At 34.6% G+C, this 16,522-nt stretch overlaps 1 protein-coding gene across 5 annotated transcripts in view; it reads right to left on the reverse strand.

Moving 5' to 3' along the window:
* Positions 1–16,522, reverse strand: part of LOC150086088 (DNA-binding protein RFX2-like) — a 483,547-nt gene that overhangs the window by 134,079 nt on the left and 332,946 nt on the right. For all 5 annotated transcript variants that reach the window (XM_090374368.1, XM_090374370.1, XM_090374371.1 and 2 more), the window contains one exon: positions 7,340–7,521. In XM_090374368.1, the coding sequence (XP_090230494.1) occupies positions 7,340–7,521 (182 nt within the window). The remainder of the gene's footprint in view (positions 1–7,339; positions 7,522–16,522) is intronic.

Here is a 16,522-nt window from a genome sequence, read left to right on the forward strand (position 1 = left end):
CAGAGATACAAGACAATCCTAGGAACTTCCAATGCCTACAACAATAAATAATGCGTCGTTGTGAGTTATGCGTTGAACATCACAGTCACCAGTTTGAGAACTTCTTATGAACTGTTTTTTACAACAAATGATTTGTATGCATTAAACGACATTAAATTACTGAATGTGTTGTTCTAATTTATATATATATATAGTCAGTACTCCCAGCCTCTTTGGGGTCTCACAAGCATAGAAAACTTGTACCCCGGCCCCCGATTGGCTATCTATAGGAGTATTCTTTTACCATTTATATATTATTATTTTATTTATCTACTTTTTATCTTCATATACCATACATAAAAACATGAAGGATGCTCACACAACTACGTTCAGGGTCCTACTATAGGAACGGGTATAGCAATGAACTGCCCTGGCACCATTTTTTTGCCTTCTTCAGTACTCTTTATGCTTTCCTACCCCCTATATTTTTATTTCTTGTGAGCCATTAGTTTACTGAACGCAATACCCAAGCTGCTCCTTTTCTGCTTTAAAACACTTTCCTCGCCTATACAAAGTTCAGTGACTATTTGCCACTACTTTGCCAGCCTGTTATTCCTTTCTATCCTGGGACACATTCCTTCAAACATTTAACCTTTACCACTAACCCCTTTACATTGGTGACATAATTGGTTTAATTAATTTAATTTGCTGGTTTAATTAATTTAATTTGGTAATTTAATTTATTTATTTTAATTAATTTATTTAAATAGATCTCCAACCTGCAACACATGGGGTAACTGGCCCAACCTAATTAATTAATTTATTTAATTTTAAAGCTTTCCTGATTTCTTACACCAGGGGTCGCTAACTTATACCTTATACCGTAGCCCACATTCAGTCTAAAAATTTTATTTCACCTCAGCAGTTTTTTTTTTTTGATTTGGTAGTTGTTGGCGCATCGGCTTCTGTGGCCATATTGCACCTCCCAAGGTTTTTGCAGTACTTTGATCCAAGCCCGAGGCGGGAATCGAACCCGCGACCTTTGGGTTGCCGGGTAGGTACTTTACCCACTCGGCTAGCCCGGTCGGCTCACCTCAGCAGTACAGATCGCTACGACCCCATGTAAGTTATCCCATTTCTTGTTTTTTACTCTTGTTAATCTTTTAATCTTTACTTCCAGCCTCTATCAGGTCAGCCATGAAATATACGCACGCCTCATGATTAAAATTAAATTTTAAAAAAATTATTTTAACTGACTTTACCTACCTTAAACAAACTTTACCTACTTTCCATGTGTACCATGTATGGTGTGTATTTCATGTCAGAAACAGAGGCTATACCCACTTATTGCAGTTTCCTCCTTTGATTTCGGCGGCTGGCCCCTGAAAAAGGCACTGAGGTCCCAGGACGAATAGCACTAAGTTATTCTTATTATTCCTTATTACTTCTCCTTTATCTTATCTCCCTTCTTTGTTCACTGTGATAGCAATTTCTGTTCCGTTCGCCCTTTGTTCTCCGTAATTAGCATTACTAGTACCGTAATGTTAGCACATTTCCCTTCACAACTACTAACTTATGTAGAAATTATGGTCGCTGGGTACCTTCTGCATATAGCAGTGTCCCAGGTCCATAATCCATTATTATTATTTTTATTATTAATAATATCTTAAACTGTTGCTTCCTTTAAAACACACACACACACACACACACACACACACACACACACACACACACACACACACACACACACACACACACACACACATATATATATAACAACACTGGTCAACAACATTAGTTCTTAATTTTTTGGTGTATCCTTTTCTTCTTTTTTTTTTTTTTTAAAGGTGCATTTGCAAATGCATGAAGTGCCTACTATCTTCACCATGTTTGTCTGTCTATCTGTCCATCCATCCAAGACGTAACAACTTGACTCGCAATGGACAGATTTTGATTCAATTTTACCTTTGGGTTTTTTGAGAGATTTGTCAAGTCATCCCAAATTTGATTAAAATTGGACCAATAGAAATTCAGCATTTCACACCCATAAAATTTTGACTTACCTCTATATACTGAAGTATGTTAAAGATTTTTGATGTTTACTCAACAAGAAAACGTCAGATTGGCACCAAATTTTCAGCATATGCTCTTGTTTGCTTACAGGAAGGGGTCAAGATCAATTCTGATTCAGCGGACCTCAAGTACCTCCATTTCCCTCTACAGAAATCTCCATTAAATTTCAGATATTCAAGCATTAATCAACCAGGATACAGTATACAGGTAACCTTTCGGATAACACAGTTATTAGGTTCGTGTAAAATGTTGTGTGCGAAACCGTGTTATACGGGACTAAGAAAGAGTACAAAAGAGGGGGGGGTTACGTTCCAAAAGCTAACAAAAATACATTATTTCCTTACAAAACTAACAAAAATATACCATTCTAGATTTTGTGTATCTTCTGCTCTCTTTAAAAAATCAGTAATCTGGGTTTGTTTGCTTTTGCTTGACAAATCTTTGAGAATTTCATCATATGGAACTAAGCATTTTTGAAGCTGCTCTTTGAACTTTGGGCTCCTTCAAGGATCTGCATTCAAAAAAATAAGATTATTATTGTTGTTGTTGTTGTTGTTGAGTTTAACGACACATAGGCTGCTGGGGCCATATTGTGTCTTTCTAATGGTGAATATGAAACAATACCTATATTTTATGGTATATTCCTACCCGATTTAAGAAAGTAAATAGTTCCTTTTTATTAGGATCATCTCCCAGGATCTGCATTAAATTTACTGATGACTGTGTATTAGAAATTGACTTAAAGATGCCTAAGCGGATGGTTTGAAAGTGGGGACAGTCCACTGGCGAATGGTCAGTTGAACTTGGCATGATGTGCATTGGGGAGCGCTGTCATTATTTAATAGATACAGGTGAGTGAGGTGTGTATGCCCAATCCTTAGCCTTCCTAAAATTGTTTCTTCTCGTCTATTTTTCCGGAAACTGGAGAGCCACAGCTTTGGTTCTGGTTTTATTTTGTATAGTTTGTTTCCTGGATAACCTCTCCAGATCAGTGACCATCTATTGTAACATGCTTTACGAATGATATGTTTGAAATCAGAGTACGGAACTTGACAATTCTGTAAAATTTTGGTATCTGGTTGTTTGGCTGAAAGTTCTGCTCTTTCATTTCCTGCTATACCAGAATGCCCTGGTATCCAGCAGAATGTCACAGTTTGGTTTGACTCATTGCACACAAGTAATTTGGAATGGATTTGTTTGATAACAGGGTGAGAGGAGGTGGTATTGCTATTTATGGCAGAGACAGCACTGAGCGAGTCAGTGTATATTAAGGCAGAAGAAATCAGAAGTTGAGTAATGTGATCTAGGGCCAAGTTGATAGCATAAAGCTCTGCAGTGAAGATACTGCATTCTACAGGTAATGAGATAGAAGTAGTGAATGAAGGGAAGATTGCTGCAGCACCTACTTGGGTCTCAGTTTTTGATCCATCGGTATAGATCTTACAGGCCTGTAAATTAGAAGCAGAATGAGTTTCATGTAATTGTGCAATATTGAAGGGAGACAAGGTGTTCTTTCCCCACTGTTGGAAATAGTCATCATAAATTGCACGGATATTTGTCCACGGTGGATCAGGCAGTGTTATGTCCTCATATATATTGCCGATTTCAATAAGATTATAATTGCTCGGCTAACTTTATGCCTTCCCCTATGCTTTTTAGTGTAAAATTTGGAAGTTTAGAATTTTAATCTGTGATATTATCATCTGAATTGATTTGATTTTACCTCTGATGCCATTTGCACCAAATCTGCTATGCCTGCTTCTTTTTCTACCAGTAATTCTTGAACATTTTCAGTAATCATATATTTTTTATTTTTTTAGGAGCATCACTGACTAAGGCCATGTTACTCTGTGCATATTGTCTATAACTTGCATTTGTCCTGAGGTTCACTTTCTGTTTTGCTGGACAAAAAACCTGAGTTTCCAGGAGGAAAAAACCATGCTACCCTCATCAGACTAACTCAGCTACATTGTGAAAAAGACCCATAAAAATTCCTCCCTTCATCGACGGGATTCGAACTCGGGTCTTTTCCAGCCGGTGTGGGGAGGAGAGCAATTCTATCAACTGTGCTACCCACGAGGGCTTTAGTAGTCATATCATCAAAACCTTCCCCTCCTACCGAAGTAGCAAGTTCTACTACCGCACCGATTCCATTTTCTGCCCGTTCGATCATATTTCCTGAATGAACTGACTCTGGCCATACATTTTTCCACATGCATTTAACGTTGACGGTTTTACTTCTTTCAGTGATAAAGCTATGAATCAATTTTTTCCAAAATCCATTGTAACGTTTTTCTGATGGAATGAGCTTTAAAGGTGATGAATATAATGCCTTGATCTAACAGCTGAAAAAAATAAGTTGTATTAACCTGACGGTAGGAACATAACTTCAACGTTTGGATGACTTAAATCTTTTGGATGGCTTGGTGTGCTATCCAATAGTAATAAAACTTTGAAATCTAGATTTTTCCACAAGTTCAATAGCACAGAATGTAACACGGGAATTTCCCAACAAAATAAAATACAGGGATTTCTCAATAATTTTTTTTTGACTAGTGAGCCAACAGTGGGGATTCAAAAAGAGTGGAAATGTTGAAAAATTACATCCAACATAATAGCAGGGATTTCCCCCACATAAAAGCTCAAAATACCCTGTTATGCGAGGTTTACCGAAATTCTCTAACCATGTTATATAAGTATCATGTGCGAGGATTGTCGCAATTTATTAATCGTGTTAGAGCGAAACTGTGTTGTAGAAGTACTGTGTTATAGAGGGGTTACCTGTATATTTTATTAATCCCTGGGATGCTACTACAGCTGGGAAGTGTTTGCACAGAGCTTATAAACTGACAGAAAGAGACTGGAAGATGTTCAGAAGATTGATCCACAGACCCCATTAGTCCTCACTAAATACTGTTAACCAGAGTGCAGGGAGGCCACAAGAACTGATATTAGTTCTTGTGGCCTGCCTGCACTCCTGGTTGACAGTATATCATAATGTTCCATGGCATAGGGTTTCATGGAAGAGATTAAAACACACAAACCAAAAACATTTTGGTTTGTGTCCTGGTAATACTAGAAAGATGTGTTATGGAATGGTATTACTACAGCCAGGAAATGTTTGAGCAGACCTCAGAAACTGATAGAAAGAGACCACAGTATTACATTAGACCAAACTATTACATTAGGGTCACCCAGAATGTTAATTCATATATCCATGTATATTGTGTCTGCAAATTGTGTGTTCTCTACTTGATTTTCCTGTTTTGCTGGAAGAAAAACCCCAGTTTCTGGTGGAAAAACCTTGCTATCTATGCCTGAGACAAACTAGCTCAGCTACGGAGTGAAAAAAAGTCTATAAAAGTTCGTCATTGATGTGATTTGAACCTGGGCCTTTTCCACCCAGTTTGGGGAGGACAGTGACGATACCACTGTGCTACCCACACAGACTAAACTTGATATTATAAAGCAAATAGAATGGGGCATAGCAGAAGTGTATTAATGGCAGAAAATAACATTGGATCATCAACATGTTTGTAATTTTTTATGTGCAGTTAATAAAATTGCATTCTTAACCTCTCTATTTCTTATTTGGCCTCATTATTTCTGCATTAAATACGTTAAAAATAAAAACTTTCTAGATTATGGAAAAATTCTGCTTGACATAGAAGCCAATAAACTTGGCTTCTATGTTAAGCAGAATGGTGTTCCTTCATTCAATTCATTTAGCATCAATTTACCTGCACACAGAAGATTTAACTTCAACTCTTACATTAACGAGAGGTGGTAAATAAAAAAAAATAAAAAAATAAATAAAAAAACACAACTTTTTCTTTTTCTTTACATGAATGAAATAAGCAAGTACATAAATTACCTCTGCATATAATACACTAATGCAACAATTTTTTTTTTTTTTTTTTTCCCCTCTAAACAATTTTGACTTCAAGTTTCATATTAATGGTGCTGTTTTTAGTATTGGCTTTATTTGTGTAAGTATAGGGCAACTATAATTTAATTTTGCCCTGTGCCCATCAGAGTACAACCCAAACACTAAAAATTGTGACAGTTACTGTTGGTTTTTAGGTGCATCAACAACTTGGATGACATAGTGCCATTATGTCTACACTAGTGTGTGTTTAGAGGTGTATGCTGTGCTGAAAAACCCAGAATAACTCATCAGGAAACTCTAATACCTCCAACCTGAGATCAGCTACCTATAGCTGTGATTTAAAAGGCCTTTAGAAATTCCTCTGGGTTCAAGTCTGTGACAGGACTTGAACCCAGAAATTTCCAAATGAGGAGCAAGTACCACTATACTCTCACAGAGAACCTTAATACATACTAACCTAAAAATAGTTAGATTAATATAAAGGTACAATATTATGTTCTGAAATCTACCCTTCCTGAATACAAATAAAGGATATTTAATGGTCTCTTAGTCTTAAGCTGGGGAGGGGGGTTCTTAGCCTTTTTTGACTTGAGTACTACTAACAAAATAATAAAATTTTCTTGTCCCACTGTTCCTTTGTAATAGGATAAATGCTACCTATTCTTTTCCCATGTACCACTTCACAGTGTATATACCACATATTCACCATGGTCAGGAACCAGAGGTCTAAACTGAATGAACCTACTGCTGTACTATAATAACCAATGGAGGTGTGGAGCCTCCATTGGTTATTATATTGGTTTTAAAACCATTATATCCATAATGGTTTTAAAATTGATACTCTGAATTTCCATGATAATTTTATCCATTTATAACTTAGTGATGTACCTTGGTCTTTTTACCCTGAAATCTCAAAATGCAAAACAAACAGATGTGAAATTTTTCAGAAATTAAAATATATCTACTGTGTGAGCTACTTACTGCAATAAAAATATCCACTTTCCTTATGCTTGAATTATAATAATATAAACTTTAACTGATATCATAAACTTAATTTATCATCCCTAAAAACTTTTTGTAACAAAACAGGAATTAATAGTAACCTGGTTAAATCTGGTTGTAGCCAATGAAATAACATACACTGATCCATAAAAGGAAAAGAACCATCATGCTTTCTTATGTATATCTTCAAAACATTGATATACCTGATACCATAAGAACATCCCAATCTGTTTATATCATCCTACAATGAATTGTTTAATATGAGGCTTTTTTTTTTTAATACACTATGATTTGACATGTTGAGGGGAAAAAAAAGTATTTTAAAAAATTCTGTATAATGGAGAATACACTAGAGTTAATAATCAATCAGCTGAGAGTATGAATAAAAAATCTTACCTTGTACCTAACCGTCTAGTTCTGAGACCCAGAAATACTGATCGAATCAACTTGCCAAATGAAGCTGCATTTACAGGTTCTAATTTGTGTTCTGAACAGTGTCTACGATAATGATTATAAAGGGTACTCCTAGGTAAACTGACACCTTCAGCTGTCTCATAATTGTCAATAAGCCACTGAACCTAAAATTAAAAACATGCATTTGCAAAATATTCTAATGTTAAGAGTGTCAATTTCTTAACAGTTAATGCCAAACAAATGCACACATCAATACAATACCACTTATAAAAGACTTGCACCTCCACTCCTGTAATTCACTGAAAGAAAATATCATTTAATTAAATGTATATTATGTGAATATTTCACTTTTATATGAAACAATGCCAGTTAGTCTTCAGTCAGTTGACATTATAGTGGATAGAACTTGCATGGCAATACAACCTAGCATTTTAAACGTTACACTATATCATCAGGTAAAATACATTATAAAGTTAGAATAAACATGACCCATACTCTCTCTCACATGCACACAAGAATGAATGCAATATTATTAACTCTGTGTTGCATAAAGTCATCCATCCCAAATAAGTAAAGAGGCACTGCATCAATAGTCCAAGTAGGATAATCATAAATCATGTATACAGAACTACATATTTTGCATGCATTCAATTCCCCTCCACCATATCTATTCTCTCTCCCTATTTTTTTCCCCAAAAATTTATTCATTAATAAATTGATGATGAAGTACTGAAACATAAACAACAAATTATATAAAATACAGTGGGCATTGCTTACTGTGATCACTTCGAGACACAGCTTAATTAATAACAATAACTGATGAAACAAAAATCCAGTTGTTCAGCATTGCTTTTGAATCAGATCAGAAACGTGTACATAAAAAAAAGGTGGAAGTGAAAAATTCAAGCATTAAAATCAAGCATTATAAAATACTTTAATTTGACTGTCTAATGTTTCTTTGGGAAAGTCATCAATAAAAATGAAGCTGTCATAATGTTTCTGGAAATCCATAAAAAGTCAGGTTGGTAGAAGTACAGATACAGTAATTTCTTTCATGGCATTACCAACACTGACAACCATATAAACTGTACAAAGCAACAGCAGTAACTAGACATGCAATGTGTCAGAATTCATAAACAAACTGGGATGTTACATAATCACTTCCACTGCACATGCATAAACTGTGATAAGGCAAAAAAGCAATAACATAAACTGAAGCACTGATTTCAATACAGAATCATTTTTTTCCTGATCAGGCATATTGGTATATGCCTGATCAGAACTTCATAAAAGTAATAACATTATACAAATAATATTATCCATGATCACAAGAAGTGGCGTACGTTGTAATACCATCTATCTCATTTGTTTACATTTTTTGTGTTAACACATTTTAGATGTAAAGACTATACTTCAGTAGTATATTCTTAAACAGAGTTATTGATTTATTGCAAAATACACTGGGCAACTGTGTGTACTGAGGTAACTATGGCAACAGACACATGGTGTCACGAGATATAGGTTGAAATATGTTTTAAACTAGCAAAAGAGGCAGTTTCATTGTGACAATAGTAGTATTTAAGGGAAAGGGCAGTACAGTTGATATAATAAATTAGTGCAATGGGATTCCCCCAAGAAGAAGAGATATTTGCTGTAACACCTCTCTTGAAGAAGTTCAGATTTTTCCTTTTCGAATCATGCACATGAAAGCCTGCTTCTTACTTAGTAAGTAGATACATTTATACAATTGTATCTACTTACTTAAATACGTTTCTGGTAAACTTGCTGCAATCAAACGGTTACAGTGATACTGTAAACTCTTCTGGCCTTGGCCATGCAGAGATTAACCTGGCAGCCATGGCACTGCACCTGTAAGGCCAACTTGAAAATAATGACCGCACATTAATTGTTGTTTGGAGATAAAAATCTGTGTTTTTCTGTACCTTCCTAAATACAAACAAATGTTTATTAGGCGTGTCCTTTGAATTGTTTTTCATCACTTTTTTCCAGAGTGAGTTATAGCATAATTACACCTAGTAGGTAGAGTACCACTACCACCACCACCATATTTCTTACTGGTTTTCACTGGCAATAGCACATCACATTAGTTCTGCTATGAAACATTTTTGCATTTGTTGCTGGCTATTTGTGATATTTTCTGTTTACCTTTAGAAATGCCTTGAAATGATATATTGATGTTTATGCGAAATAATGATTTTGCAATATGTAATTTACTCTCAAAGCATTTTTTGTGCAAAAATTTTTTTATAACATAACTGTTTCACAGCAGTTGAATGTTTCACCTTGTTTCAGTTTCATTAGAAAAATATGTAGCTGTCTGAATAGACAGCTACATATTTTTCTAATGTATGTTAGATACTGTACTTTCTTCTCTCTATTATTATTATTATTATTAAGGTATTTTCCAAAAGATGTATTTCTTCTGGATGATCTCTTCAATCACAGTGTATGAATACACTAGGAGAATTATAGTATAAAAGGTTTCTAGTTATTCAAATAACCATCATTAATTAGACAGTGCCTTCTTTATAAAGTAAAACAGTCTCTATATAATCTATGATTGTTTTCCAGAAATTAATAAATATGATATTAACCTTTTAGCAAAGACATTTATTTGAAAGTGGTGCAATACCAGTGCAGGCCAAGTTTTTTCTGCTGTGAAAATAAAAATAGTAGAAGAGACTGTCTATGGTAAAGAACCTCCCAGGTGCTCTGTAAACATTAACAAACTTACACAAGGTGTTTTTGAAAGATTTATTTTATTTTATTTATTTATTTATTTTTGCTATTATTTTGAATAATCAAGATGATATTCATCTGGGACAGGAGTTTTCAACATTCAAATTTCATGCAGTTCCACACTACATCAAATATGAAATAATTTTTTTAAAAATTTGGATAATGGAAGTAGATAATAGTTTCTAAAGTGTTAGACTTTTAAAATGTTTTTAAAACAATTTATACACATAATATTCACAAATATAAGCACATGTACATATTTAATGATTTTAAAACTGGAAAATGGAAGAAACAGCTTTGGCTTTATATTTTATGCCCATGTTTTTTTATTTTATTTTTTTAAATTTTCTGCAGAATTAATATTTTTTGTTTTTTTAAAACAAAAGACATAAAAAACATACTATATATATATATATATATATATATATATATATAAAATAAGTATATTGGGTTAAACAGTGGCAACAGAGAGATAAAAAAAAAAAAAAAAGATATGACAAATGCAACTGAGCACGCAAAGCAGCAGCAAAGGATACAAAAGTTTATATATGCAAGGTGGAATTAATAGGTCTGCTAAAAAATGTGAAGATGGAAGTATAAACTACACAAAATGCCATAACTAATAGAAGGATAGCAGTGTATGCTTTACAGCAAAATAAATTAAGATGAATTAAGAAGTATAGTATCAATAAAATTAAAAAAAATAATAATAATAAATAAAAATTAAGTATTTTTTTTTTTTTTTAACCTTTTAAGCGTTTATAGTGTAAACTAGATGCAAAATTTTATTATCACTTTACTTCTTAATTCACCTTAATTTATTTTGCTATAAAGCATACCTTGCGCTGGGATTACCTTGTCCATATTTTGTGAGAATTATACTACTTTACCCCTCTTTTGATCTCACTCAGTTTTATTCTTAAATTTGCTTATCCTCTACAGGTATGGACAAGTACTGAAATGCAGTCCTTGATACATGATTGGGTGTAGTTCCCCTGATGAAATACCTGATCACGTAACAATTTTTACTTTTAGCTAACATGAGATTTGAATTTTATATTTGCTCTCCCCTTTTTTGGGCCTATAACCAAAATTACCTACCCATATCTGATGCTGGCTATCACTCCTTATTTTAATTTAATCATTTTTTGCTTTACAGTTACCTTCTCTCTAATTGGCTTTTCAATTCGGCCTATAATTTTGCTTATTATAACAAATAGGATTTTCACATTATTTCTCTTTCTCATGCCTACAATACTTCCTTTTCTGCTATCCTTCTATTAGTTATGGCATTTTGTGTAATTTACACTTCCATCTTCACATTTTTACAACATGTGTTCGGGACATATTAAGTTCCAAAAACAGTGGCTCATTCTAGAATTCGTTTGCCTGGCAAATAAATATATAAATAAATAAATTTTCATTTAATCTCTGCATGGCTAAAGGCAGAAGAGTTTACAATATCAGTGTAATTGTTTTATTGCTATCAATTTACTGGGCAACAGCTAATGATACTGTGATTTTTTTCAAATACCAATGCTACCACAATGAAACTGCCTTTTTCACCAATTTAAAAAATATTTCACCTCATATATAATGATATCATGTGTTCTGCTGCCATAGTTACCTCAACATACACAGTTTACCAGTGGGTTTTGCAATAAATGGATAACCTTTTATAAGGATTTATTGTTGAAGTAGCCCTTACATCTAAAATCGTACAATCTCCAATTTCTAACCATAACCATTCTGAAGAATAACCATTAATTACAAATTGCTGACTTCTGTCATACAGCCACCTTGTTATTTACCCAAGAATCAATGATTTTTAAGAATTAATCATCCATGTATAACTTTAACACAATTCTTAATCAGCAGGCTTCTGTCATATATAAATACATTCTATTGAAAACCACTCATATCGGTTTCTCAGAACAATGAGCACATTGTTCTGATATGCAATTTTATGTGTGGTTTTAAATGGAGCAATCTGATTGTGCATCACTCAGTCCAATCATGAAATCGATACTGTAAGTGTTTGAGTTATGTTTCATGCTCCAATTACCCAGAGACAACATATAAGTGATTTGATGCAGTGGAGAGCAGCAGGCAGGACTAGGAGGACCAATGACAGGCATAGACATCAAAGACCTTGAATATTCACCCAAAAGTGATATCCTAATTGTGGAGACAGTTCCAAGAGAACTATATCAAAACAACTATATCAACTATATCAAACTATATCAAAGGGCCACACTGTAGGTTGATCAAAGGTCATAACATCAACAGATAAGCAATAGCTGGTCTAAATGCTAGATGACAGAGGAAGATGATATTACATTTAACTATTTTCAAATTTTAAAAACACTGCAAAACAGAATATCTTCTGCTAAACTGCATCCCAAAAGCTATGGGAGCTGTATACAAGGCAAAGCATTTTGTCTCCACCTCATCACAGGAAAAAAAAAGAGAGTTTCAATTATAAATAAATAAATAAATTTTCTGTTTATACTCCGGGATGACCAAACGGTCAGAGGAGTTCACATGATAGACTGAATACAAGAAACAGCACTGTATTCAGTAGTCACGGGCTTGAACACCGGTCACTCAAGGCACGTGTACTTAAGCACCCACACGCCTGACCACTAGGTTACGGCGGCCTACCTTGCTGCCATCAACATGGAAGTTGGACAAACATGACAAAAGAGCAATTGTCAAATGTATGATATTCACAAATGAAGCCTGATTTAATCCACAGTCCAATTCTCAACATATCCTCATATGGGGAGGGGAGGCGAAAGAAACCCAAAACAATTATATAAACTTCATGAAAATGAAACACTATGGAGGAGATGGTCCAATGATCTAAGCAGCCATAATGTGAAATGCAGGTAGGGAAGAACTTGAAGAACTGAGATTGCCATGAGGTATAGAGACAAAATCCTTGTATTTTATGTCAGGCTTTTTAAGGATGCAGAAAGCTTTCAGCTACTTCCAACCAATGATAATGACTTCCCTACAGAGTCCAACTGATGAAGGACCAGATGGTGATATTTGCTGAAAAGAGTGACCACCAAGATCTCCAAAATCTGAACCAATAAAGAATGTATGGAATGCTCCAAGGAAATAAATTCCAAGTTGTCACTGGCCCCCTCCAGCACCTTATATGATTTATGAACTGCTCATCCGAAAGAGTGAGTTTCAATACTATGGACCCTTCAACGCTCTTGTTTTTAGAATGAGCTAACTGTGGGTGTTGCTTGGCTATCACAGAAATTATATCCAGCTAATAAAGTCCACAGCATCCTCTGTTGGATATTCATAATTTTTAGTTTTGTTTAAATATAAGATAACTTCTCATACTTTTTATAGGAAATTTCTTCACCCGACGCTCACATCAAATTTATCCAGTTAATACATAGTATAAAAGATCTAAGTTAATGATGCAAAAATTGTCCATACTAAAAGATAGTTAATTTATAAGGGTTTCATAAAACTTATCTTGCATTCAATTCCCAATGTCTACTCACTGCTACCAAGGAAGAGCAAAGCATAGTCGATGCACATCAAACCACCCAAAACTAAACCTACCAGCAATAACAGACTAGAAATCGAAGGCAATTGTCAAACTATGTTAAAATATCCAAGACTAAACTTCTTTATATGTGACCAGGTTATTTCGGTTACGAACCGTGCTCACAAGAAGTAAAGTGATGCATTTAACAATACCCACTCTCTTATAAATCAAATTGAATTTAAAATTAGTGTACCGTGACAAGATTATTTTTGCTAAACAATGTGAATATTGTTATTCACACATGCGCTTAAAGGTCCAAATGAGTTCAAAATGGTGTATGTTGTTATTTTTTTGTTTTTATTTTTTTTTAGGAGCATTAGCAACTAAGGCCATATTGCTCCGGTGCAGTGGTCATTCCCTGACCTTTCCGCATCCTCCGTATTTGGTGGTGACGGGCTCGAACCCCGGTCTAATCAAGAAGCGTGTGCTACGCACTGCTGCTCCTTCCCACCTGGCTACGGAGGCGCCCAATGGTGTATGGTCTCCATACATTTATAGAATTGGAGTTTAACTTCATTTCAAGTGTTTCGGCTATTAAGAGTTTTGTGTATTCATTCTGTATATTAATTACTTTAGCCTCATTAAAAAGAAAAACATGGTTCTCCTGGATGGTGTGAAAGGAAAGTTCAGAAGCACCTGTCCTTTTTGCCCTCACAGATGCCTGGTTTTGTAATCGCATCGAAAGATAATTTTGGGTAGAACCAATGTAAAAGGAGTTGCATTCCCCACAAGCAATGTTATAGACTATATTGGTTTGCTCCATGTTAGAAACCGAGGTTGTCTTCCTCGCCCTCGATACTGTCTGGAGTTTACTGGTTGTGCAACTATTTTAAATTCTGTGTTTTTAAAAATGTTGATGAACTGTTTATACCATTGATATATAAATGGAACTTGAATAAAATATTTATGTGTAGTGCTCTTACTCAGTTGAACGGATTCTGATTTTTGTTTTGCCTGTCACTGAATGCTTCTAATCATGCCTAGTGTATATCCCCTGTTTAGAAAGTTCCCTGAGTTCATCCTTCAGATATTCCTGTGTAGAACTGTATCTGTATGCATTATAAAATTGGTTAAAAATGATACCCCTTTTATGCATAAAAGAGTGCTAACTCGAATAATGCAAAAATTTTCCTGTATTTGTTGGTTTATGGTAAATTTTAAAATGTATGGATAAATTTGATGTGAGCGTCGGGTGAAGAAATTTCCTATAAAAAAGCATGAGAAATTATCTTATATTTAAACAATATTATTAAAAGTAGGAAGGATTGGGCCTCGTTGCTCTTATATTTTGAAATCATCATTTTTAGTATACATGATATATTTTTAACCAGTATATTTTTAAAATATGACAAGCTTTGCCCGTAAACCCACACATACAGTACAAATGGCATCATAACATAATGCAGTTTGACAATAAATTTCACTGATTTGTATCTATGATTTTTCAAACTTTTATTGACCAGTGTAGTAATACAGGATATTATAATATTTGATCCTTTTATCCTCTCTTCTCTCCCAACTAATGATGTAAGAATCCAAACTACCCAGAATATTTCCTACTGTGCCTCCTCTGCTGGATATTCATTTTTAGGTATGCATGACCTAACCTGTATACTTTTCAAATATGACAAGGTTTACTCATAACCCCAAACATACATTACAAACTGCATCATAACATAATGTACCTCCATACTAAATTTCACTGATCTGTATCTATTATTTGCAAAACTATTACACCTTTGGCCACCAGTGTAGTAATACAGTACATTGTAATATATATATATATTTTTTTACTTTTAGCCCTTCTCATTTCCCACCTAATGATATAACAAATTAAACTTCCCAGAATATCTTCTGCTAAACTGCATCCCTATGGGTTGTGTTCAAGACAACACACTATGCTCTCCCTCCCACCTCATAACAGAAAAAGGAGTTTCAACTCATTGTCCAGCTATTTTTAAGAAAATGAACAACTCCAGAAAACCACCCAAGAATGATAAATTTAATTCCTAGGTTGACTATCTGTCCAAGAAGCACTTCAGTGCAAGAGATTTCACCTCAGTCATAAAGATTTTTACCATATTCCAACACTTTGAAGAGAACAGACAGTATGGGGGGGGGGGGTTGAAATAAGTTTGTATTCACCCAAAAGCAGTTGTGATAGAAGGTTGAAACAACTGGCATGTATTACACTTTTTCAACACAGTCACCAGAAAAATAGCACATTTTTGCCCACCTCTCAATAAGAGTTTTGAGTTCTTTAAGTCCTTTGACTGTCCTTCAACCTATTTATTGGCAGCAGATATCACCTTATCATCAGCAGCAAAGTGTTTTCCACAAAGAAAACACTTTGCTGGGCAGGAAAGAGGAAGAAATCTGAGAGTGCCAAGTTGGGAGAATAAGCAGAATGTGGAAATATTACAGTTTTTCCTCGCATGTCTACATTTCATGTGCACACTATGCCCTTTCCTTCTTATGGTAAGGGATCAGAAGTCTGGGAACCAATCTAGCAGACATTTTACTCATATGCAACTGTTGATGGATTATGTTCTCCACTGACCTTACACTAGTTTGCAACTCTACAGTTAATTCTTTGATGCTAATATGGCAATCTTCCAGGATTAATGCCTCAAATTTTGCAACACTCTCTTCTGTTACAGCAGTTGCTGGGCACAAATGTGGACGAACTGAGGTTCTTCCACATCTGTACTGTTTATACCAGTGTGCAATAACACTGTAACCTGAGCAGTCTTCTCAATAAACAGTGACCATTTCTTCATGGATTGTTTTAGATGTTTTCCTTTGTGGAAAGAGGTTTTTTTTTTTTT

The sequence above is a fragment of the Mastigoproctus giganteus genome, chromosome 5 (genome assembly GCF_048544385.1).
Source record: "Mastigoproctus giganteus isolate SK-2022 chromosome 5, ASM4854438v1, whole genome shotgun sequence".
In the NCBI taxonomy this organism is placed as follows: domain Eukaryota; kingdom Metazoa; phylum Arthropoda; class Arachnida; order Uropygi; family Thelyphonidae; genus Mastigoproctus; species Mastigoproctus giganteus.